We start from the raw sequence: 27,807 nt of genomic DNA, 5'->3' as shown, positions 1-27,807 counted from the left end.
GAAGAAATATGTTAAAATGCGAAGCTATTCCATGATTGTCCTAGAATTACGATCATATTATTTTGGGCATCAAAAAAAAAAAAAAGAATGGCAAATTTAAGCTGAACGTAAAGGACTTTTGTGAGACATAGAGATAATATCCTTAAAAAACAGTCTTTGCATTTTTGAAGAATAGTGAAAATGCTGGGTATTTTAAAAGCCCATCTGTCACCTTTGCTAACGTATGTCTTGTTACCATACCAACAGAATGAATCAGAAGTATTTGGAGACAGCTTTTTATGGCCTGACCATGGAGGACTGTCAAGTAAAATTAGCCAACCACTGCTCAAATCAGTTAAAGCGGATTCTGAAATAACCGCTACACAGTCATCTCACGGAATGCCTGACTTTGTAAAGTCACTGAAAGAACACAGGTTGCATTAAAATGTCAGTAATAGTTACAGATTTATAAATTTAAGAACGTGTGTCCAATATATATATAAATGTGTGTGTATATATATATATATATATATATATATATATATATATATATGCCCCCCTGCAGTCTTACCTTGATGTCCACTTTCTGACAATGCTGACATGTTGACTTTTTAACACTGTCAACATAATTGCTAACATAGTGGTTTCAACATCCTGAATGTCGGCATTGCCAACCTTTTGACTACATTTCTTTATAAATGACATACATTTTCTTTACTGGAAATCAAAAAACATTCTTTTTACACAGCATTAATTTATGCTTTATTAACCATGGCTAAGATGAACTGCAGTAGTAAAAGTCATCTGTCACTTGCGCGTCTGAGTCATCTCAGTCAGCAGGGGCTCAGATTGGTTAGAGAGGAATTTGCATAATACTTAACTGTCTTCATCGAGTGCCAGCAGGACCACATTGAGGCTTTGCAAGATCTGCTTCTCATCCTCGCCCTCCTGCCCACAAAGTTTGAGACATTCCAGGTCCTGGCACAATCTCTCGGCAAGGGATAGAGAAGCCCCTTCAGAAACTGTGGGGTTTATAAGACCCTCGGGCACTAAAAAGATTACATAAACAAAATGAGTAGCAAATACATGCATCCTACTTGGTAAAATAAAATTGTACAGTAGCATTATTTAGATTTGTTTCACTTGTAATTAAATATACATGCTGCTTTAATGCATCTGCTCACTCTTTAGGTCTACCACCATAAAAACCTCTAGAAGTATCCTTTGCTCCTTTCTCTGCTAGCCTGTAAGCTTTTGTGAGCAGGGCTCTCGCCCCATTGTAATCTGCAGGGTGTGTGCCTCACACAGGAACCCATCTACAAGGGGGCTGCGTACACACCCTGAATCCATACATAATAAATACCTGGGTCTGGAGTCGGCCCTGCAGAAATCATTGGTAAATTGGCATGGATGACATTTTGCATGCACAGTAGGAAAATCTATGGGAATATGGTGTGGATAACAATGTGTACTCTACAATTCAAATTGTAATTACTAGTGTTCATTCTAGCACCCGCTATCTTTAAAAACCCATGCAGTTCCTGTTCCCTGCCTAGGGTGTCGCTGTCTGCTGTGGTGTTTCTAGCACAGGTCTGGTTTGCATATCAGTGCTGATATACAGATCAGGAGGAACTGCATGGGTTTTTAAAGATAGCGGGTGCTAGAATGAACACTAATTACACTGGTGGTCTGAGAAATGGGATGAACAGAGACTGCACATGCCAAACTCCCCCCCCCCCTTTTTGACTGTAATATATTATATAATAATAAACTATGTGTTTATGATGTTCAGTGAATATTGGATGATCACGCTTTTCTGTGGTGCTGTCCTATACTACTTTTTTGGTACTTATGTAGTATCTGGACGCACGATTTTGTGATTGTATGCCTTACCTTAAGGCATACAATCAGATACGATTCAACGCGATTTTCGGCAAAATCGCATTGAATCGCATCCGATATCGCATGCGATTCGATGCAATTTTGCATAGGATTCAATGCTAACAAGGTCCTGTTCATTTCCCCACTATCCAAGTGGGCATAGAGTTGATTTTATATAGCGTGGCGAGCGCAGCGTGGCGAGGGGACGCGGAAAACATTTTAAGTAATCCGCGGCCCCTCGCGGGGCTCACTACGCTTCGGGCTCGCTGCGCTCGCCACGCTATATAAAATCAACTCTATGCCTCACCTTCCCAGGGTCCACTGATCTGGGCTCTGTTGAGTTATCAAAAAGGGTCATTGGGGCTTTGCATTGTTCCTGTGACCCCTAGTGCAGTAACGCGGCTGCTCACTTTACAGAGCCAGTTATTGTGTGGAAGTTAGTCTCACATGACTAAGATTTGCAAACCGCGTGTCGTTAGAGGGCCCCATGTTCCTTTATTCTTATTGGATATCTCGCCAAGTCACAAATTCAGGGGTGTGCTACCACAGACAAAAAATTATTCAAGTATCTAAACAGGAAAGAAAAGAATTTGTCTGGGTGTGGTGCACCATATCGAAGAAAAAGTATTATACGTTTAATGTTCATGTTAAAACTAAAGCACATACATAAGACAAAGTGAAATATGTGCGTGTTAAAAAAGCACATGTGGGGAGACCATGTGATTAATAATATTCTCCTTACTATATATTTTCGTTCAGCGTGTCATGTGGTGTCGCCGCATCATGTATAATTAACAGAGCCTATGTCTATATCTGAATGATGATATTTCACTATCCCTTCCAAATAATGAGAGAATCTTCAGGTTCCCCTGCTATATTATACTTCTCTCATACACATTGGTAAATAGAGTCTATGGGTGAGAGAGCTCTGAGAAGGATTGTATCTAGAGTTGCAACATAGTGATACTTTTGTAACATAAATATACTGTATATACATTTGTCGCTGGAGTATCTCTCAGTTTATCCTATGGGTAGGATACCTCAATTAACCTGGCTCTTAAATTAATTATTAATCTAAAAATCACACACACTCTATACTTTTGTGAGAATGACCCTAGATTTATAATAAGCTGATATACAACTTGATATAGCATGGTATCCAGCAACAGACTTTATTTATGCAAATATATTGGAATTTCACTGGGATGCCAAATAAAGGGAGTTATTCTGATTCACTCAGAGAGGCAAAATCACTCTCTAATTGCCAAAACCATGTGCACTGCAGGTGGGGCAGATGTAACATGTGCAGAGAGAGTTAGATTTGGGTGGGGGTGTACTTCAAAGTGATATCTGTATTGCAGTGTAAAAATAAAGCAGCCAGTATTTACCCTGCACAGAAACAATAAAACACCCAAATTTAACTCTCTCTGCACATGTTACATCAGCCCCACCTGCAGTGCCTTTCCAAGTGAATAAGAATAACCCCCAAAGTGCACTGTAGTTAGTTGCACTTCCAATTTTAGGGCAGTCTTCTTAACCCTTTACTGTCATGAGAGCATGACTGTCTCTTACACCTGGAAATATATAAGCACGTGCAGAGCACTGTCACTATAAAAATATGTATATTCCAGGGTTGCCTACCCTCCCGGAATGGCCGGGAGGCTCCTGAAAATCGTGTCCCCCTCCTGGCCCCCAGGAGGGGGGACACCATCCCGAATGTGGCCATTTTTCCCTGGCCAAAGCAGTAAATTACCACAATTTGCGGCTTTTCAGGAGCGGGGCAGGGCTAAAGATGCAAATTGTGTAAATTAGCCCCACCCCTACTCAAAGACCCGCAAATTGCGTGATTTGTATTACTGGGGGTGGGGCTTGATGATGTCTACATCAGGCCCCGTTCCCCAAAGTGCTGCTGACCGTCTCCTCTCCGGGCTTCTCTGAGAGAGGAGGTTTTAAAGGTAGAAAACCCTGGTATATACTCGCAGCTAATCTTCTTAAAGCAAGATCATACCAATACCACTTGATTTTGTAATTTTTATTTTATTTCTCACCACCAGACAGTGGCGTAACTATAATATATGCGCCCCCCCACCCACAAAATGTCCGCCCCCATACAGCAGACAGTTTCAGAGAACTGTCTGCTATATAGGGGCGGACATTTTATGATGGTGGGAAGCCAGGAGGGGAGCCGGGACCGCAGCGAATACAAGTAAATATGCGGGTCTGTGGCGGCGGCGCTACAATAGCCCCGCAGACTACGGCGCCTGCACTCACACAGCGTCTCCCCACTACCGTGGGGGCTGCGGGGCTATTGTTACACCACTGCCACCAGCCTTTCCTGGACTAATCTAGAGGGCTGGACCCATGTTATAAAGTTGGATATCATGTTATCAAGGAGTGTCTAGTGGATTGTAACCCCCCTGAATTGTGTGACATTACATTTCCAGTTAAAAGACTGTGTTGTGAATGTTATAATGGAAATGCGGCACTGCCTTTTGGCACAAAATGAACTGGAGGGTACTGTAATGTGACGTTATCGGATCTGTTTGTTGTCATGTGGAGGGCACTATAATGTTACATAATAAGAATGTGGCACCATATGAAATGGAGCAACTATAATGTGGCATAATATGAACTGGGGCATTGTAATTGGGAATAATTTGAACTGGAGGGCACTCTAATGGAATGAAATTACAAACAAGTCCTTTTACAGGTTTGTAAAATATGATATCTGTCTTAGAGATGCATGAAATAATGTTGCAAGGAAGTATAGCCCCTACATGTTTTGTTTCATTAACGTGTTAACCTCTATAGGGGGGGGGGGGGAGTGGAAAACTCCACCTGATGAACTCTTAAATCTAACCCAGTAAGAATAAAGGTCTGACTCTGAGTCACATGCAATGCAGATGTTGATGTCAATTAAAAATGACAAGTGTAACTGCAGTAAAATACCATAGGTCCAATATTGTACAGGATTCATAGAAATGTAGTCAATAATTTTAAAACATGTCCTAAAAATATATAAAGAAAAATGAAAGGTTCATCACCATCACCCACTTGGACCTTGCACCAACCCAGCACTTTGTTAACCAGACCAGCCCTACACCCACCATTGCCATTCTTGTGAACGCTGCACTTCCAGGACTCCATCATACCATGGGAGAGAGAGTATGCCACCCCTGCTGGTCACCAGACAAGGAGACACTGCAACCATGCAAGGTCCACCTGGCATTTACTGGATTCCATGGGACTACATACATATAGGGCAGGGATTGTCGCTCCAGATGTTGTTGAACTATACATCCCAGCATGCCCTACAACAGTTTTAGTATGGCCAAATAGCAAAACTTTTGCAGGGCATGTTGGGATGTGCAGTTCAACAACAGCTGGAGGGCCGAAGGTTCCCTATCTCTGATTTTGGGCATCATAGGAACAGACTAGAGCTTATACAGTAGTGCAGTAATTGGACTATCCACTTTGGTAAATATTAATTATTATATTTTCCTTTTTATAGGTTTTTAGTATGTTTTAAAATTGATTACATTTATTTGAATACTGTAAAATACTGGACCTATGATATTTTAGCACAGTTAAACTTCTTTTTATCTATGTTTGGGGATGTTAACCTAGTTTATCAGTAACAGCTGCTTAGCACAGACACAACATTGCAATGGCCCGTTCCCTTGATATCTTTGTATTATACCCTTTGTTGATGTACAGTAAATTAGCATTGTTTAGAAACCTTGGGACAGATGTATTAAGCCTGTCGAAGAGATAAACTGGAGATAAAGTTGAGATAAAGTGGAAGGAGATAACGAACCAGCCAATCAACTCCTAACTGTCATATTTCACACACAGCTGATCGGCTGGTGTGTTATCTCCTTCCACTTTATCTCAACTTTATCTCCAGTTTATCTCTTCACCAGGCATAATACATTTGCCCCATTAAGCCACACTGGTTGTGTCGTAACTAGGAGGTCAAAGCACAAACTTTCTCATGGTATAAGAGAATCCACGTAAAAAAAACAGTGGGAAGGAACTTAAGACTATCTAGATTTAAAATTATAATTATTTTGAACTAATTTACTGGACTAGAAAGTGCCCTTTTTACAGATCATATATACGTATGTATATTCTTTTATTTTTAGATCAGAACTCAATTGTTTTTGGATATGTATTAAGTAATGGAAACCAAAAGGAAATATTTGATTGCTTTGCAACTGCAGCATGCACCCATTACTTGTCATGCTTATTGCGGGCAAATGTACCAGGTTTAGACATAACGCATAGTATTAGGAGCATTGCTGAAATGGCAGTTTGGGCACCCAAAAGCCCATCTTTTCCCTGCTTTCTGCTTGCCACTCAGAAAGCGGATCTCATGCATAATGGCAAACTAATTGAATAGCTTACTCACTTGCACCAAAATACAAACAAATTCCCCCTTAAAGCTTAAAATATACAATTTATGAATCCTTATATTTGGGAGATGCAGGGGTACATTTACAAAAGCTTCTAAAAACTAAAAGAGTGGATGTTGCCCACATAGCAACCAATCAGCTTCTGTCTATAATTTTTAGGATGCAATAACACCCAGTGTGTATGGACCTTAACAATAAATATTTCAAAACTACTAGAAATATTAATATTTATTGATTCAAAGTTTACTATGCTTCGAAAAGAAAATCAGAATCTGCCATGATAAAAATTAGCATTCAGTACAAAATATAAATCCGTAGGATACAGAAATATATATATATATATATATATATATATATATATATATATATATATTTTAGTTAAATGAGTATAAAACAAAAATAACACCCCATGTAGTGAAAGGATAATACATTCATTTTACAAACCCCTACTTTTCAATCAAAATACAGCAGTACTGTTGCTTTGGTTCAACATCTTTTAACATAATTAGTCTCATTTCTGTATTAAATTGTCTTATAAATGCTTATTTCACAGTATAATATCTCGGTAGTTGCGGATAAAATGATTTTAGTATGCTCCATGTATGCTGCACTGTATAATCAAGTTTTAATTTAACTAGATAATAAAGTGTGGAAAAATCATGGTGAGGAGAATGTTAAGTATACAATAGCTTTGGGCTGTTCTCAAGACCTAATCCACACATTTCTTTTCATGTATGATCAAACAATAAAATGGTGTTTATTCTTTAATACCACTTTACACAACATTGGAGTTCAAAATTCATATAAACAGTATAAGATATTTGCCAATCTGTGTTGTCATTTACACAGCAATCCTCATAATCAATGTACATTATGATAAATCAGAATATTATTTTCCGAACATGTTTGTGGTTCATTGTTATGTACAGCTAGCCTGGCAGGGGGAAGCAGACATGCGCTGCTGTCAAAGAGGCCGACATGCACTGCTGTCAATGAGGCCGACATGCACTGCTGTCAATGAGGCCGACATGCGCTGCTGTCAATGAGTGTCAAAAAAATGTCAAAAAATCTGATTTTTTTTCTGTGAAGGGGCATTCTATTTTTATTCATGTTCTTGCAGCACATGAATATATATTTAATTTTTACTTTACTTTTTTTTACATATTCGCCAGCAGGGGGCCGGGAGCCGCTCATTACATATTCATATGTAAGCCCCAGGAAAGAAGGGGTTAATGCGCTGCGTGAGGGACAGGAAGAGGCAGGCTGCTGAAGAGGAGGAGTTCCTGGAGAAGGACAGGCGGAAGAAGCAGCGTGAGCGGGGAGCAGCGCGTGGCGGAGTGGCACCGAGTGAAGCGGGCGGCGTCAGCAGATGACCCCCGCCGACCTGTGCAAGCGAGGGGAAGAGGGAGCGCGTCAGCTCGCAGCCGCAGCAGCCGGAGAGACGGAGCGGACGAGGGCAGTGACCCCCCAGACACACGCCGGGACGCGGCGCAGAGAAGCGCATGACTCCCGCTGACCCCAGCCAACTGCGGGGAGAGAGAAACGGCGCACAGGAGTGCGTGACCCCCGCCGACCCCAATGACAAGCTGGGCAGCAGAGAGGCCGCCTGGAGGGTTGTGGCCCCGACTGCCGCAGGATCCACCAGCCGCATCCAGGGTGTCACAGGATGAGTGACCCCTATTGAGCCACCAACAGAGAGAGAGAGAGAGAGAGAGGGCCAGCTGCCCTGAATCAACTGAGCCAGTCGCAGACAGTGCCTGCCTAACCATAAGTCTGCCCCTGGGGCAAGTCATACTGCCACCCCCATACATAGAGGAGAGGAACACATGCAGGGAGACCTGTCCCCCTGCAGTACTAACTATGGAACCTGTTAGGCTTTGCAGCCATTCCATCTCACTTGCCAGCAAGCTGTAGTGCAGCTCCACGAGCCTAGCCTGCACACTATTGTAGGAGAGAGACATTGCTGGAGCACCACTACCCACATTCCCCCCTCGCCGGTAAGGAAACTAGTAACTATAAGGGCCTATAGGCCTCCTTACCACCCCTGAGACTGACCTAATCCCTCCGGATCCAAGCGGGTGTTTGGTCACGCCCCCAGGCCAGCGACCCCCTGCAGATAGGATCACCACCTGGGCCCCATCGAAACCCCTGTGCACGGGTCAGGTTATTAGGACCTGCAATCCGGGACTTTAGTTAAACGTAATGGTTACTGGTAACCTTAGGATATGTGCATGCTAAGAGTCTATGGTGAATAGAGGTCAGAAGCACTGATTGGCTTCCTAAGTAATGAGTAATGTTGAGCATTATGGTAAAACATTTCTTTCTATGCATTGTCTAGTATTATGGTAAAACATTTCTTTCTATGCATTGTCTAGTATTATGGTAAAACATTTCCTTCTATGCACTGTCTAGTATTATGGTAAAACGTTTCTACACTATTGCACTTTGTTCGCTTGTTGTGATAATACTGTTAAACTATTCAATGAAAGAGGTTGACGTCCTCAGTGACAGATTCCGGAATAAAAGGTCAACCTAACCCAGTAGTCGAGTGTTCGGTCTCCATTCCTGTATAAAGAGAAGACTCCAGACTGAGATCCGTGAAATCGGGGAAGCACAACCCCCACCGCATCCATAAGGTAACTCCACCTTTTGGGTGTCTACACATACATTCACTTCACACTGCTCCCGCTCATTACATATGCAGGAGCGGGAGCAGTGCAGTGGCTCCCTACCCGTGTCCCCTGCCATCTCTCCCGGGTGCCCCCCCCCAACATTCTGGGGCAGGCAGGGAGGCTTCTTCCATATCCCATCATGCCGCCGTCCCCCAGCTCCCTGCGGCGGTTAAAATTTGCCGTCATGGGCAACAAGCCACTGTAGCGTTGAATAGGGTGAGAAGGAGGGCTGGCAGCGAATGCTCCAGCCTTCCGGAACCCTGCCAATGTGCAGCGAATCCTAAACAGGATTTGCTGCACATTGCGTAATATATCATTGAATACTGCCCATTGAAGTATAAACGTGAATGCCTTGGATTTCTATAGTTAATATTTTTATAGTTTACAGTCTATGGCATTATGGTACTACTACCATACACAATGGTGTATGGTGTAGTATACATTACATTGCATGTATGAATTCCTGCTCCAAATACGGCACTTCATCCATGAATTCAACGTTTCGGAGATCCTTGCTCCTCTCTCAAGAATATGTGGCCAACAAGCAACTGTGCAAAAAATACCTTTGCACCGACTTCCTAATTGAAAAATACAGTTACGTTTTGATACTGTAAAAAAGTAGGTTGAAGTTAATCTATGTCCTTAAATCAGTGATGGGGAACCTTCGTCCCTCCAGCTGTTAAACTACACATTCCAGCATGGCCTTCTACAGTTTTGCTATTTGGCCATGCTAAAACTGTTGCAGGGCATGCTGGGATGTGTAGCTCAACAACAGCTGGAGGGTCGAAGGTTCCCCATGCCTGCCTTAGATGATTGGAAATGCGAGGAAGCATGCATTTTTACATTTCTTTAAGTAGATATTGCATCTGCATAAATGTTAGTTCATGTATTTAATACTGAAGCCTATTGCAATCGTCAGTGCCAGAAATGGTCATTGTTTTATATTTGTATTGAAAGTGAGTTGCAGCTTATAATAACAATACAAAGAGCAATGTGTAGCAATGCCCACATTAACAACAAGGGGTTAACAAACATAAAGCAATGCAGGTGCTTTGTTGTGTCCCTAAGGACGCATCAACAAAATCACACCATATGCACAATGACATGCAAATGTCCTTGAAAAGATTCCATCTGTTTGCAGCAGACTATGTTATATAATTGTACCACATGCAGGATAAAACCACTCTCAGCATAAATCCTGCTCTGACCAGCCTCCTTTGGTGATCTTTTCCTTGCTGTTATTTAATGCGACTGTGGATACATATTTCCATGCTGGTGGCAATGTTAATTCTTTTAACTTGAATACAAAATATATCCAAATAATAGAACAACTCCCTTTATGTTATGCTGGTCATGTCAATGCATTATCCCATTACAGGGACGGCCATTGGTGCTCTCCCCATTGATTGTGCAACTGATAGTGACCACTGATGGTTTCAAAACAATGTAATTGGGCACCATCAAGGGTTTCACCCACTGATGTGATCTGTGTTCTTTCACTGACTTGCCCATGTGACCATTTGGGCATAGGCAAATTTACAAGTCTGGCCACCTCTAGGCACAACATTATTAGACCCCCCCCCCAAAAAAATAATAATAATATATTTTTTTGTCTTTGTGTGCCCCCTCATAGAATAGAACGTGCCTCCTTCTACTATAGATTATAATGTACCACCCAATCCCTATATTACAGAGTATAATATGCCTCCCCCTCCCTGTAATATAGAATATAATGAGCCTCCCCTCCTTCAGTGGGAATTGGAACCCCACACTGCCTTTAGATCACATGCATTCACCTGTTCCAGCTGCGCTTCTCCCTGCATCATTCTGGAAAGGAAGCTGCCATATTGCCCCCCGCAGGTTCCGCCCATAGACATGTGCTTAGTGGAAAGTCCGGCAACGCATGTGGGTGGGGTTTTGTGGGTGAGTCCTGGGGCAGAGCTAAGCTCCATTTCCCGACACCAACCAACTGCATATACATATATTTATTACGCTGTATATATTTTTGCATACATACGGTATAGATGTTTGCTGTAATTGGAAACACTGTAGCTAAAAGAAAACCTAATTAGCTCTATAATAAACAAATGATAATCTGTCCGACCCGAACCAATGAAAGAGATTGCCATAAACAACACTCTTTAATAAACTAGCAAATAAACATGTATAATGTAACATGCAAATGATTCCATATATCTGAGCTCAAGAAGATCATTTCAAATGTATTGCTGGTCAACCAGTATTTTAAGCACAGCTGAGTGTGTTTAATAATAACAAAAGATTTATATTCAAATGCATGGTGTATATAAAACAGTTTACTGTAGATCAGAAGTAATCAACATGCGCCCCTCCAGCCGTCTCGGCGTGCCCTGCCGCAGGTACTGTATGCCCTAACAGCAAATTGTCAGGACCATTATTGCCTACACCAGAAGGTTCCTCTTCGGGAAAGGATTGAAGCAAGTGAGGTGATGCGGTGCACTTTAAACTGTGTCCATGTCGACTGTGTCCACATTCGGGTAAAAAAAACAGTGAAAAGCCCATGTCGACTTTTTGACTGTCGACCTAATGCTTGTGTTGACCTAATGACATGTTGACCTATGTCGACCTTGTACCATGTTGACCTATTGGTGTTGACCTAATGCATGTCGACCAAGATGCTGTAAACCAAATTATCCCAACCCCCTAGGGGTACTTACTCCAGATCCCCGTCAAGCAATGCACTTAGAGACAGATACAGGCTTGTTGCCTTCTTTGTACTCCTGGCACCACCCACGTGGCAAGATGCAGATATAGCACCTCTCAGCCAGCTCAGGAAACCGCCAGCAGGCTGGCGGAGTGGCGATGCATCTGACGGGGACACACGAGCATCTCACGCGCTTGCACATCCCAGTCACTCCGGGGGCAGGGAGCAGATTCCCTGCCCTTCTTCACTTCAGGGAGACTGGCAGGGTTAGGGGGAGCTGGGGATCTTCGGGAAGCAGCGGGGAGGGGGCGGAGAGCTCTGTCAGAATGGGCCGCATGAGCGTCTCAACGCCGCGCTCCCCCTTCTGGAGGATGGAGAGAATCGCCAGGAGCAGATCTGATGAGTTCTATGCATATCTCAGGCACCAGCAGAAGGAGCTACTGAGCAGCCATATGGATCCCCGTGTGTCTGAATATATGTATGTGTACAGAGTATTGAATCCCAGTGTGTGTGTGTTCTGTGTATGTATGTATGTATGTATACAGAGTATTTACTGTTCGTTTCTGGACCCCTTGAGTGCAAGTGAATTTCTCAATATAAATGTGAAAATTGCCAAGCAAACATTTTTATTTATCATAATGACCTGTAATATTTACCTTTATACTGGAAATATAATCATTTTTTAAACATTTTTTTTATTTGGATTTATATAACAAATGTGGGCGACTAGCATTTTTAAAGGATATTTTGAACATCGCTCACAGAGATGTTGGCCCTCAAAGGGTTAATGCTGGCTTGCAACCAAGTGAATAACTGCTATGGAAATAAAGTGATTCTTTTGTAGGGTTGAATAAAGTTTGATTAATATTTGCTACGACGACTTTCTCAATGAGTCGGCATCTATATAAATGATCAGAAAATGCTGACCATGGGGAGAGAAGAAAATTGTTATCTGAAACAAAAGGGGTCTGCACTAAAGCCCACTTAGACACTTTGATCATGTAGAAAGCTGAGATAGCAACATCTAATGGCCTTTTGAACTCATGCAACCAATTTACAGTCCAAGTGATGAGAAATGCTGTCAGCCCATGTCCCTCCATAATGAGAAACTGAACGTGTGGTACCTTGTGAGCCTCTGCTGACACCTTTGCAAATACAGTAGTTACTCTGTGGGTTAAATTTTCTAATATAAATTGGACACTTACATCGACAAGTCAAAACAGTGGGTCACTTTATTACCACAGAATCTAAATGAGCCAGATACTGCTGTCAGTCTTAGATTTAACTAGTGCAGCATGAAGAATATTGAGCAATGAAAGTACAGTGCTTCATCACAGATAAAATCACATGGGTTGCTCAGGCATCTATATACCGTAAGTGCATTGCCTACAGCAGACATTCCCATCCTTGGACCTCAAAGCATACTATTAGTACAGGTTTCAGTGATATCCATGCTTGAGCACAGATGACTTAATGAGTACCTCTGTTATATTGATTTAGCCATCTGTACTTAAAACTTGGACTGTAAGTGTGCCTTAAGGACCAAAGTTAGGAATGACTGTCCTATGGGGTTGTATTGCACTATAGTTATTTAGTAAGTGTCTTACAAACATCATAAAGGGTGTTGGAACAAAAGCAATACAAATACAATACAATACAAAAACAACCAATTAGTGAGTTGGTGTAATGGTCGGTACAGGAATAGTAGCATAGGTGCCGATTCTGTGTGTGCTCAAGGGCCTGAGCACCCACAGAAATTGATGAGCACCCACGGGCCCGAGCCCCACTGCTGGGCTGTCGTATTAATGTGCTAATTTGCGGCTGCAGCACCCACATCGCCGGACCCACCAGCCTGGGAAACAGTGGGAAGAGTGTATTCCATCCACGGAGTAATATGTGGACATGGGGCGTGCCAACCTGTGCGTGCTGTGTGGTGCCGGCATCTGACATCAGTGCGCATTGACTGAGTGGCTCAGCAGAGGCCCACCCGCCCATGTCCAACTGCACTCCGCCTTCGCCTACATTTATGTATTTGGCACTGTGGGGGCATTTATGTACTTGGCACTGTTGGGGCATTTATGTATTTGGCTGTAATGTGTAAAAAGGGGGACTCTGCTGTCGTAATTTGAATATTGGAGACAACTGTGCTACGTAATATAAATTGGTATTATTTTGTGGCCACGAACCTTCCCCATGAAGCCACTCCCCTATATTTTTAGCTTGAGCACCCACCAGCAAAAACATAAATCGGCACCTATGAATAGTGGATATATAAAGCTGGAAGCAGCAACAGGAACTAGATCACTGGCAGAAGCACAATAATATGGCAAGGAGGCAGGAACAGACTGGGCTTATAGAGGAAGCTAAAGGGGTGGAGTTAGAGCATGCTAGAACATCAGGGAGTGAGAAAAACTAAGTATAACACAGAGTGAAGGCAGGGAGCTGTCCGGCAGCCAGATTGGCTCAGTCAATAGAGCAGCAGTCTGCAGATACAGAAGCTGTGGGTTCAAATCCTGACAGTTGGTGGGCAGCACAAAGAGGTAGATATATGAAGCTGTGATAAGGAAGGACAAGTGATAAAGTGCCTGGTACTTTATCCCCGGCCAATCAGCTCCTAACTGTCCCTTTTCAAACCCAGCCTGTAACTTAACAGTCAGGAGCTGATTGGCCGGTGATAAAGTACCAGGCGCTTTATCACTTCTCCTCCCTTATCACTGCTTCATACATCTACCCCTAAAACCCTATACACATTAGATGATATTGTTTACGAATGATATCATCAATTATTTTCCTTGCACTCCAGGGAGAATAATATAGTGCATATCATTACATAAATAATATCTTTCAGTGATCTCATTTGGCTGAATATGCAGCTGTTTACTATATATTGTTAAGACTGAGGTGTACAGATAAAGGGGGTGGGGTGGCATTAAAGACCTATGGGATCCCATATAGTTAATGATATTGAGCATACACACTAAACAATATTACAAACCATTTTGCTCTGAACAGTGAAAATGTGCAATATAGTTTGAAATAATGCTTAGTGTGTAGTGGGCTCAAACGTTTAAACGGTCATGTAATAATTTGAGAAACTAATTTATTGGGCAACACACAGAAGTATGTGAGTTTTTGGTGTCTTTTCTATGCCTATTTAGTTTATGGAACAGTTTTATAATTATTTTGACTCTACTTTTAGTTTTTGTATCCGTTGTACATTATAACTTTTCTTTATCACTAATTTAATGACGTTCTGTCTTTGTGTTCATAAAACATGTCAGATTGTAATTATGTATTATGCTACATTTTAAGGTTGTGTGATATAGCTCACAGACAATATCTAGTCAGCCAGTCAATAGTTTGACACCGAAGTTAGACATGCATTAGTCCGACAGTGTCAAAAGTAATGACACAAGTAAAATGTCAACATGGAACATTAATACTTGTTCATAGACACTGTATTAGAGTAGTGCATTCCCTCACATGGCACGCTATTCTATACTTCTATGCCCGCTGGGATGGTAAAGTATGAACAAGTCAGTTAATATAAAGTCAGTTGTCGGGATATTAAGTGTGTTGGCATGTCTAACTAATGCATGTCTAACTTTTTGTCAATGTCTAACTAATGCATGTCTAGCTTTTTGTCAATGTCTTTCTTTTTGTCAATGTCTAACTAATGCATGTCTAACTTTTTGTCAATAACTAATGCATTTCTAGCTTTTTGTCAAGGTCTAACTGATGCATGTCTAACTTTTTGTCAATGACTAATTAATGCATGTCTAGCTTTTTGACAATGTCTAACTTTTTGTCTAACTAATGCATGTCTAAATAGACCATGTCTGTCAGCTGTCTGAAACCCATACTGTATACGGCACTTGGGAGGGATTTATCAAAACTTGGAGGAACATAAAGAGGGCTGTGACAATGTACTAACCAACCACATTTCTATTCACAGACTGTAATTTAAAAAAAAATGAAAGCTACAGGTAGAAGCTATTTGGCAAGTATTTTTTAATCTCTCTCAGCATTATCTCTATCCAATCTTTGATCACTCTCACCTTTTTTGACATTAAATAAGATTGTATTTTGATAGGCCAGAGAATAACTGATGACTTGAATCCAAATATTAGTGATGGCAATCCTTGGTAAATGAATCAGATGATTTGGGTGATACTGTAGATCAGGTAGTGTCGATTTAATTCACTAACTCTTTTTATACATCCACACAACCTGTCATGGCTCTAAAGTTGGGGTTTAAAGTACTCTAAACCATATTCAGCTGTATTACATACGGATGTAAAGTATATATTCTGCGGTCTCAAACTAGGATGGAGTTAGACTTTAGCCATGATTTCAGATCTTTCCAGATTGTGGCCCTTATTCTGGTTCACTCACAAAGGCAAATTCCTTCTCAAATGGACAAAACCATGTGCACTGCAGGTGGGGCAGATGTAACTTCTGCAGAGAGAATTAGATTTGGGTGGGGTTTTACTTCAAAGTGAGATCTATATTGCAGTATAAAAATAAAGCAGTCAGGATTTTCCCTACACAGAAACAAAATTCCTCACTCAAATCTAAATCTCTCTGTACATGTTACATCAGCCCCCCCCTGCAGTGCATATGGTTTTGTCCATTTGAGATGGAATTTGCCTTTGCGAGTGAACCAGAATAAGGGCCTGTGTCCATACTTATCTCATGGTTGAAAAGTTGGATGATGTCACACCCATGTTGCATGCACACCACTGCTGGCATGCATATAAATAAATGGGTGCATGGTGGGGAGGTGATGAAGAGCTAGCTGCCATCATGATGTGGCCACATTGTCTGAATTCTTAAATCTGTGCTGGGAAGGTCGACAGTCAAAAGGTTGACATGCACTGTTCAAATATTTTTGTTGCTAAAGTCAACACGAACACCATCAAACTGGACCGCAGCCCCTCGCATGGCATGCTGAGCTCGCCATGTTTCGGGCACAGTGCCTCGCTGCTTTTGCCACACTATTTTATACTCCCACCACACCGTTCTGTATGATAGGGCATGAAATACAGCCTGTTGGCACATGCCGGTTAAGGAAAAATGGCTCATGTCGACCTAGTGAGCACATCCCAATGTTTGACTAAAATGAGATCTACAGTTAGTTTTTTTTTTGCTTTAACATCCGTCAGATTTGTCCTGTAATGGGTACATAAGTGTTGCATTTATTAATAGTTTTGCCTTGTATTTAGCTGCAGTTGCTTGCTGAAGCCTTTTTCTGTGACTTAATCTGCCCTCATTGATTTTCAAAAATCTGCCAACCGTGGCCAACTTGCAATCAGAAACGTTTACATGTAAAAAAAAAATCAGTCACCCAACCACACTGTCTCAGTGTCATGCGATCCATACAGGCACTTTAATTTTTGACCAAATTGAGGGGCCGATACAGTATATTAAGTTTGGTGAAGTGATAAGGTGGAGGGGGAAATTTACTAAGATGTGTATTCTACTTCACATGTGATGTTGCTATGGGCAACCAATGAGAAACTACTTCTTATTTATTTAGCACCCTCTAGAAGATAGTAGACAGGATATGATTGGTTGCCGATAGCAACATCACATGTGAAGTAGAATACACGTCTTAGTAAATTTCCCCCAATGTGGCTGCAACATCACTAATTATTCTGCACAGAAGAATATTTAAAATCTATAAATGAACTCATTTGAAGCAAACCTCAATGTAGAAATGAGTATTATTTACAAAAACATTTTCTGAGTCAGTTCACTCATAAACCTTGTTCTAATTTGCTGCTCTTCTAAAAATTCACCTAAAGTGTATGGATTTTTACAAATGACCTGCACATGTAATAATACACTCTACCAACCATATACATTATTTCTGCCATAGCGGGATTTCATCCCTCTACTGTATATTTATACTTCCATCAGACCAGTGGCTTAATCTCGTGTTCTAGAATCCTTTTGCTTCTTACAGTAAAAATGGCTGTAGCAGAGATATAATTCATTTTCACTGCCTGCACATCTGTGGCGTTCCATAAATATAGGCACAGAGCTGAGAAAATTATATATGGAAAAAGTACAGCTCCCAAAATGCTTCATATGTAAAAAGACAAAACACGGTTTATGCGGTAGACGTCATGATACAATAAAAATGGGTGATTTTTCCCTAATCTTAGCAGAAGGTCAGCCCTACAGCGTGTAATAAATCAGAGGTGCTATTATCGGTGTCTTTGCTGAGAAAAAGCCACTACGGGATTGGACTTTATAAGATATGCTTTTTCCTTCTTATGGCATTTAAGGTGACCAGATTTTGAAAATACATAACTAGTGTAAAAAGCTCTTTTGGAAGAGATTATTAAAGCCTGGATAAAAAGTACCCTTAGGGGTAAGACTTGGATGGCTTCTTACAAAGTGCTGTGCTATTTCCACAGAATTAAATATCTGTCGCACTGTCAGAAAGAAACACGGCAGCTGAAAGTTATTATGCGGGTGAACTTCACAGCATAAAATGAAAACAAATTAGTGGGAACTAATGCAAACCTCTCAAGCCGTGGCCCAAATCTATATCTATCTATCTATCTATCTATCTATCTATCTATCTATCTATCTATCTATCTATCTATCTATCTATCTATCTATCTATCATTATTATTATTATTACCACTTATTTATATAGCGCACACATATTACACAGCGCTTTACAGAGAGTATCTGAACACTCATATCAGTCCCTGCCCCAGTGGAGCTTACAATCTATATTCCCTACCACATGTACACGCGCACACACAGACATTCTACGGGTAATTTTTGTTGTAAGTCAATTAACCTACCAGTATATTTTTGGAGTGTGGGAGGAAACCCGAGTACCCAAACGAAACCCACACAAGCATGGAGAGAATATACAAACGCTGCACCTCCCAGCCTCCGTGCACCCCCCAACCCCCGTCTGCAAAGTGAATTGATGCCGCACACAGGCATACATTCACCTCCTCCCTCCTCTGCTGCTGTCTGCACAGTACAGAGGGGGGGGGGGGTGTGAGACCCCCCGGCCAACCTCCATGTTGACCGCAAAATGCTTCCCCCATTGTTGTAAACAGGAGCCTGGTTGGATGACCCGGCAGATCCATTTGTCCTGGTCAGGACCTGGGTAGAAGTCCCGTGTAAAAGGGCACAGGTTAACCCCTTTTCCACCGTGGTGTAAAAGAGGTATAATATACTCAAGTATGTTACTACATTCACTGTATAGGAAATGCATACACTGAAAATGGACTCTTATATAAACTAGAGATGGGCGCTGGTGCCGAAGATTGGGATTCCTCGCCGGGATTTGGATTTGGCTTTGTTTTCATTCAATTTGAGCCAAGGTCTGCAGCTGCAGACCTTGACTGGTTATTAACACACAGAACTTCTGAGAGTACCAGTATGGTGTATTGGGGTGCAGTACACACAAACAATAAAGAAGAGCAAAATTAAAAAAAAAATGTATGCGCAGCTTGTCCAAGACTGCGTGGAGGCAGAACAATCAAACACGTAACTTCTGAACAGTATCAGTATGATGTATTGGGAGCAGTACACGCAAACAATAAAGAAGAGCAAAATGATTTTTTTTTTTTTTTTATGCGCAGCTTGTCCAAGACTGTGCGGAGGCAGAACAATCACACAAGGAACTTCTGACAGTATCAGTATGGTGTATTGGGGTGCAGTGCAGAACACCACACACACCACAATGTAAAAAAAAATAAACACATGACCAGTACAATAAACCCAGCACAAACCTCTCTGCACAGCACAATACCCCTCTGCTGCACCCCCACCATTTGCACAGCACAAACCCCTCTGCTGCACAACACCCATCTGCTGCACAACACCCCTCTTCTGCACAAACCCCTCTGCACAGCATCTTTCTGCTGCACAACACCCCTCTGCACAGAACAACACCCCTCTGCATTGCACAACACCCCTCAGACCCCTGCCAGAAACACCCCAGACCACACTGCAGCTTCTGGAAGAGTGTGACAAAAATGGCACTGAATTCTCGGGACGCCAAGCCTTTAAAGACTCGGCGTCTCGTGAGATTACTGCATTTGGCCGCGCTCGGGTTTCCGAGCAAAGCCAGAAACTTGCAAGCACAGCTCGCGGAGGGCTCGGGGGGCGCTGTTTGGAGCGGTTCGGATTCCACGGAATCCGAAGCACTCATCTCTAATATAAACCATATAAAAAACATACATAGTCTATTAATTGAATCTACATAATTATGCAGGAGTTATTTTGTTATGAAACATTTTCCATTACTATGTTAAGAATGTAATTATCTCACTGCCAACATTTTAACTATACAAAAGTCATTATTTTTCTACTCATTAATGCAAACAAGCAGGTGCTTTGTTTTATTTAATATGATGCAAGTGGCAAAAACATACAGCAATACTATTTTACACAGTTATAAAATGCAAGATAAATGCAATTTCCCTTGTTGTGATAATGTTGCTAAAGAAGGAGGACACCCACCTCCCCCAATTCTCTTTCGATGCAATTAAGGAGTGTATCCTGGGTCTTTTCCAGTCCTGAGCCTTTGCCATCCTAAATTTAGCTTGTGCAAAGTGTCACTGGCGGAAAACGTAATTAGAATTCACAGCCGAGGAGCCACAAATTTAATCTGTCTGACAGCTCCTGCAAGGTTTTTGTTCAGTGAAGTGAATGAGGTACAGTGAAAAAGAAAAATTAACTGGAAAAAGAGATTTAGAACCCAAATCCAATGCACCATTTTACTAATAAATATATATATAGATAGATATATATATATATATCTATCTATATATATATATATATATATATATATATATATATATATATATATATATATATATATATATCTATATATATATATCTATATATATATATATATATATATATATATCAAGAACCTTTTGCAATCAGCATAATATATATATATATATATATATATATATATATATATATATATATATATATATAGTAGACTCGTGTCCGGCACTCCCGTAGCCGTTGCAATTTCAAATGCCGGGTGCCTCCAAGGTAGATGAATATAGACAGGTATATCGTGGCACTCTCGGTCTTAATTAGAATAACGACACTGTAACAGTGTTTCTTATCAACGTTTCGGTCTCTTTATTTATAAGACCTTCATCAGGAATAAAGATAGGATACAAAGTCACCATATTTATACAATACCTAACTAACAAAAAAAGTGTCTATCAGAAGCGGCCGCCCACTTCCGGCTGGAGCGTGACGCATGGATAGGGAGTTCCTCCCTGCGTTGTGACGTCCATTGCCTAGGAGCCCGGCTCGCAAAAAAAAGTGTATGTGCATAGTTACCATCACCCAGGCAACCATATAAACAAATGAGACAAGGTCCTGCAACAACAATGTAGAAATAATCACAATTTCATACTGATAAAGTTAATGCATATACTCATAATCATATAGCATGGTAAATGCGCATTTAGCGGGTCAAAAGAGCGTATCAAATAAAAATGACAGAACCTTATAAGCAAACAAAACTTAAATTCAGAGGAAGCTAGTAAAGGATAGGTACTCATTCAGCCCATATGGTTGTACCGTATTGAGCTGCGCTATCCACTTAGCCTCAATACTTAAAAGTTGTAGATCCCTGTCACCTCCCCTAGTGTTGGGGGGGACATGATCTATCATTTTATATTTAAGCTGGGCTAGACTGTGACCCATTTGCTTAAAGTGTTTAGCCACCGGCTGATCTATTTGTTTCCCAGCTAAAATTTGCCTGATTGCACTTCTGTGCTGCCCCATTCTTTCCTTAAAAAGGCGGCTCGTTTTGCCGACATAGAATTTAGAGCAAGGGCATCTGATAAAATAGACCACGTATTGGCTATTGCATGTAAGTACATGTTTAATATAAATTTTTTTGCCGCTGTGTGGGTGAAAAAAATGATCCCCATGATTCCATATGTGCACAAGTGGCACAGCCCAGACATTTATAAACACCTGGTTTGCGACTTAAAAAGCCGGCTTCTGTACCCTTTTTAAAGTTTGAAATATTGGTATGCACTATCTGGTCCTTAATATTTCTACCTCTGCGGTAGCATGGCATGAGGGATTTATTTTTAAGTGAAGTAAGGTGCTGGTCTTGCTGGATTATTGGCCAAAAATGCTTAGCTGTTCCCACTAGAGTGCCGCTGGCGGTGTTATATGTACTTACAAAGATAATTGAATTATCAATCTTAGTGTCTCCAACAATCTCCGTTGGGGGCTGGGGTCGTTTGGGTTGGTCAAGGGCTTTTTTCATTGCTAACATCAGAGCTTTATTAGCGTATCCCTTGCTGAGAAATTTTTTCCTCATTTTCTCCATTTGAATCTTCTCATCAACTACATCACTACATATCCTATGAACCCGTAAAAATTGGGAGTATGGCAATCCCTTTTTTTGGGCTGGGGGATGGAAGCTAGATGAGTTTAAAAGTGTGTTCACATCTGTCGGCTTTGTGTATAGGGATGTGTCTAGCTTGTTACCAGTTTTAGTCACAGAAACATCCAAAAAATGCACTGTGTCTGTTTTAATTTCATACGTAAATTTGATGTCGGGGTCTAACTGGTTAATGCTCAACATCATTAGGTCAAACTCATCTTTGGATCCCACCCAAATGATGAACAAATCATCGACACGCTTTATCGATGATTTGTTCATCATTTGGGTGGGATCCAAAGATGAGTTTGACCTAATGATGTTGAGCATTAACCAGTTAGACCCCGACATCAAATTTACGTATGAAATTAAAACAGACACAGTGCATTTTTTGGATGTTTCTGTGACTAAAACTGGTAACAAGCTAGACACATCCCTATACACAAAGCCGACAGATGTGAACACACTTTTAAACTCATCTAGCTTCCATCCCCCAGCCCAAAAAAAGGGATTGCCATACTCCCAATTTTTACGGGTTCATAGGATATGTAGTGATGTAGTTGATGAGAAGATTCAAATGGAGAAAATGAGGAAAAAAATTCTCAGCAAGGGATACGCTAATAAAGCTCTGATGTTAGCAATGAAAAAAGCCCTTGACCAACCCAAACGACCCCAGCCTCCAACGGAGATTGTTGGAGACACTAAGATTGATAATTCAATTATCTTTGTAAGTACATATAACACCGCCAGCGGCACTCTAGTGGGAACAGCTAAGCATTTTTGGCCAATAATCCAGCAAGACCAGCACCTTACTTCACTTAAAAATAAATCCCTCATGCCATGCTACCGCAGAGGTAGAAATATTAAGGACCAGATAGTGCATACCAATATTTCAAACTTTAAAAAGGGTACAGAAGCCGGCTTTTTAAGTCGCAAACCAGGTGTTTATAAATGTCTGGGCTGTGCCACTTGTGCACATATGGAATCGGGGGATCATTTTTTTCACCCACACAGCGGCACAAAAATTAATATTAAACATGTACTTACATGCAATAGCCAATACTTGGTCTATTTTATCAGATGCCCTTGCTCTAAATTCTATGTCGGCAAAACGAGCCGCCTTTTTAAGGAAAGAATGGGGCAGCACAAAAGTGCAATCAGGCAAATTTTAGCTGGGAAACAAATAGATCAGCCGGTGGCTAAACACTTTAAGCAAATGGGTCACAGTCTAGCCCAGCTTAAATATAAAATGATAGATCATGTCCCCCCCAACACTAGGGGAGGTGACAGGGATCTACAACTTTTAAGTATTGAGGCTAAGTGGATAGCGCAGCTCAATACGGTACAACCATATGGGCTGAATGAGTACCTATCCTTTACTAGCTTCCTCTGAATTTAAGTTTTGTTTGCTTATAAGGTTCTGTCATTTTTATTTGATACGCTCTTTTGACCCGCTAAATGCGCATTTACCATGCTATATGATTATGAGTATATGCATTAACTTTATCAGTATGAAATTGTGATTATTTCTACATTGTTGTTGCAGGACCTTGTCTCATTTGTTTATATGGTTGCCTGGGTGATGGTAACTATGCACATACACTTTTTTTTGCGAGCCGGGCTCCTAGGCAATGGACGTCACAACGCAGGGAGGACCTCCCTATCCATGCGTCACGCTCCAGCCGGAAGTGGGCGGCCGCTTCTGATAGACACTTTTTTTGTTAGTTAGGTATTGTATAAATATGGTGACTTTGTATCCTATCTTTATTCCTGATGAAGGTCTTATAAATAAAGAGACCGAAACGTTGATAAGAAACACTGTTACAGTGTCGTTATTCTAATTAAGACCGAGAGTGCCACGATATACCTGTCTATATATATATATATATATATATATATATATATATATATATATATATATATATATATATATGTTTCAGAATGGAATAGAGAAGCGCTTCATAGTGTAAAACTGTATTTATTTAAAACACACATGGTGCTACGGCACATAAAATCAATGAGGACTCGTACCGTTAAGGTAACCGCTGTGGGCTGGTTACCACAAGTTTTTCTAAGAAAGCCTCAGGCAAAGCTCCAACCTTCGTCAGGACACAGCAGGGTAACTGGACACGCTAGCCGCACGATAAGTTGTTCTATATATATATATATATATATATATATATATATATATATATATATATCTATATCTATATCTATATCTATATCTATATCTCTATATATATATATATATATATATATATATATATATATAGAAACTGAATGGAGCGGCACTCCTGTAGAGCTTGTTGGAGCAAACATTATATAAAAGTTGGTGCCCCCCGCAGTATGCCCGGGATGATCCTGGTGAATGTAGAGACTGTGTGGCGGCGGCGGCACTCGAACGAAATGAAAAGACCAGTACACTGGATATTTATCCCAATGTTTCAAAGCCGGTGCAGCTTATTTATAAAAAAAGCCTCACCGGCTTTGAAACGTTTGGATAAATATCCAGTGTACTGGTCTATTCATTTCATCTCTTTCTCTCTCTTTTTATATATACAATATATATATATATATATATATATATATAAAAAGAGAGTGAAAGAGATGAAATGAATAGACCAGTACACTGGATATTTATCCAAACGTTTCAAAGCCGGTGAGGCTTTTTTTTATAAATAAGCTGCACCGGCTTTGAAACATTGGGATAAATATCCAGTGTACTGGTCTTTTCATTTCATTCGAGTGCCGCCGCCGAATGAAATGAAACCGCCCTTGGTTACCAAGTATATAGAAATATATATAGCGTTATGTATAGCATCACCTGTGTACTAGCTGACTTTATCGGTTTTAGGTAATTTTATATATCTTAACGGTTTTTGTAATATAATACAATGCTTATTGCCTGTATTCTCTGTTAATGCTATGGTATATGTTTATGGATTCATTCATATATGGAAGGGCTCACGAAAAGGAGAAGGCTGAGAATAAGAGGATGTAACAGCCCAGAATGTTGTATAGTGTTCATACAGCTGGGACTAATAAAGCTTTGTATCCCCTTGGAAACAGAGCAGCGAGTTTCCCTGAGGGGAGAGTCTGAGGTAACTGTCAGCAAGGCTGGAGCCCACACCATCGGCTCCAGAGTTCCCCCAAATAGTGGGTGCTGGTAAATGGATTGAGTCCCATCAGTATTACCTGTGCAGGAGAGGAAGTGACACTGATCACAGCAGGAAGCCTGCCCCCATTCCCACAGCAGCCACAGAGAAGCAGTTCAGGAGACAGCAAGCAGCTGGGGGAGATGGCCTATGTGGGACTGCAGATCACCCATTCTGTGACAGAGTACAAGTCCAGCTAGTGACACAATCTATGTAAATAAGACAGCAGGGAGTGACTGGAGGGGATTACAAGGAGGTAAAGGAACAGACTGATGGTGCTGGAAAACATAAAGACTCCAAAGCTAGCGCTTGTGAGTTTGATTAATTCCATGACAGACTTCTTGTACAAAGGAGAAAATATATGTATATATAGTTAGCATCCCAGTGTTATACAAAGAAGCAGTTACTGACTGGAGCGGCTATGACCAGGAGTGACAGGCAGCATCCTCACAGTCTGGAGTAGCAGATTAACAAGGCTATAGTCCGTGCAGCGGACCAGACAGTGTATAGCATACCTCAGAGACTATTTATATCTATAAAAGCTCATTGGCTGATAAACTATAGTGAGGAGTAAATACTGCAAGAGTTCTGGTATTTACACTACAGAGATTGCACATACTACAGAAACAATGTGTAACAGGTGGACAGAATGGCTAAGAGGACACAAATTATATAACCCTCATTAATCCGGTATCATATAGTAGCCAACCCAACAACTCTCCCTATACCCTTTGAGGAAAGGTTATCTAGGGGAAGAGCACCAGTTATACCCCCCTGAGAGTAGAAATTATTATTTTCTCTGTCATGATACCAGGGTTACCATATTAATCAGTACCAAAAGACTGTGGATAGTATTGCTGTGGGCAGAAATTCACTTTCCTCCCTGCCTGAGAGGAAATCTCTATAACCTGTGGTAGACTGTAGCAGATTGAGTATTCCTGCTGCAGCCACCGACAAGATTGTATATTCATCTGAAAGAATAAGTAGCCTGGAGTAACCTGCAGCAGATTTATTCACTACCAAGTGTAGGGCTAGGGAAATAGACTACTAACCCTCTGAGCATCATCGGCAGGAGTTGTACACTAAAGTCTTCTTTACCATATTGGAGAGGATTACAAATACTTTATCCTGACATTTTCTATAAGAGTCACTGTGCTCCCCAGCACACCCACCTTACAGGACTCAGGTCTGAACTGTTGTTGGCAAGGAGCATTACATAGTGCCACTAACAGGAATCCTAAAGAACAAGACACACATACAAGCGCTTTACCTTGACTAGTCAACTTTAGACATATTGTGCACAAGGTTAATGTATATATTATTGCGCAATAATAATTCTGAAAAGAACCCCTTCCTTTTGGTGTGTCTATATGTTGATTTATGATAAAAAAGTGAGGAGTTTAAGTTGAGTTGAATTTAATGTATACTACGGTTATTGGTTGCATCCATATACTGTAAGGTGGTATTACTTTTAAAGGCATAAGTATACCCGTCATGACCAACCTTGACATTGTAATGTGAAATATACTGTGATTATTATCTACTTAGATAAAAATATATTGTTCAAGAGTGTATGTTTAATGAATATCATTACGGGTGATTCCCCAAGCTCACCCATATGGCTCTCATCAGCTATAAATATTAAATTCTAATCCATTATTTCATTAATTGCTTGGGGTGGAGGCACTGAACCATCATATATTCTGACACGTGGAACCAGACAGCGTTAAATTATGGAGGCACTGCTGAGATTACGAGACACTCAGAGCCTGTTACCGCACAGATGCTGGTAGCATTAGTCATTGTTGAGAAAGTACATCACATTACTAAAAATATACAAATATTGGAAAGAAGCAAAAGAACAAAGAAGAGATTGTCCTTAATGCTCTTGCTGTAGCAGTCGGGGGAGTTGGAACCCAGAACGATAATCCTGTGAATGAGTGAAGAAGTGGACATATCAGGTGAAATGGGGGATTTATTGTTAGGAATTCAAGAATGTAAAGACAAGAAACTATTTGGAGATGATGCAATAGTGATGAAAAAGAGAAGAAAAAAAAAAAAAGAGTAAACAACTATTATCTGAACTTCAGAAAGATGGAAGTAAGGATAGTCTAATTGAAGAAATGGCGGAATCCACATCCCCTGTTATATTACTGGATGATGGGAACAGTAATGATGAGAAGATGCTAGCAGAAGTAACCAATGTGTTGAAAAGGAAAGAGAATAGTATGGACAATGGGAAGAAAGATGAAAAGGCTAAAAGCAATATATCCAGTTTGAGTATCAGAATGGACAGCCAAGATGATTGGAAGGAACCGAAAAGAAAAGAGGAATGGCATAATCCAGAAGTGAATATAGCTGAAAGGGATATAGTGGCAATGGAACAGAAAAGGCTAAACATTATGGAACAAATATTTACAGAGCAAAGTGAGCATGAACAAATGTTGAGGGATAGGCCTTGTGAAGTAAGACATCTGGCGGACATAATGGAATACATAGCCGATAGACGTTTCAATCATATCCGATGGCTTACAGCTATGTTACATGAAGAAGTGTCAAGGAAGAGGAATCACTATGACTTACAAAATAAAGCTAAGGAAGACTCGATGTT

General features: G+C 40.8%; 1 protein-coding gene across 2 annotated transcripts in view; it reads right to left on the bottom strand.

Annotated features, from left to right (window-relative positions):
- LOC146007734 (rap1 GTPase-GDP dissociation stimulator 1-like) overlaps positions 1-27,807 on the bottom strand; it is a 116,350-nt gene that overhangs the window by 53,432 nt on the left and 35,111 nt on the right. Inside the window, exon 2 of one of the 2 annotated variants that reach the window (XM_083146313.1) lies at positions 861-1,028. In XM_083146313.1, coding sequence (XP_083002439.1) covers positions 861-1,028 — 168 coding nt within the window. The remainder of the gene's footprint in view (positions 1-860; positions 1,029-27,807) is intronic. The other variant, XM_083146314.1, reaches the window with a different exon arrangement.

The sequence above is a fragment of the Crinia signifera genome, chromosome 6, assembly GCF_055691185.1.
Source record: "Crinia signifera chromosome 6, ASM5569118v1, whole genome shotgun sequence".
Classification (NCBI taxonomy): domain Eukaryota; kingdom Metazoa; phylum Chordata; class Amphibia; order Anura; family Myobatrachidae; genus Crinia; species Crinia signifera.
Note: the sequence above shows the minus strand (reverse complement) of the source record. Positions and strands in the feature narration are given on the sequence as shown.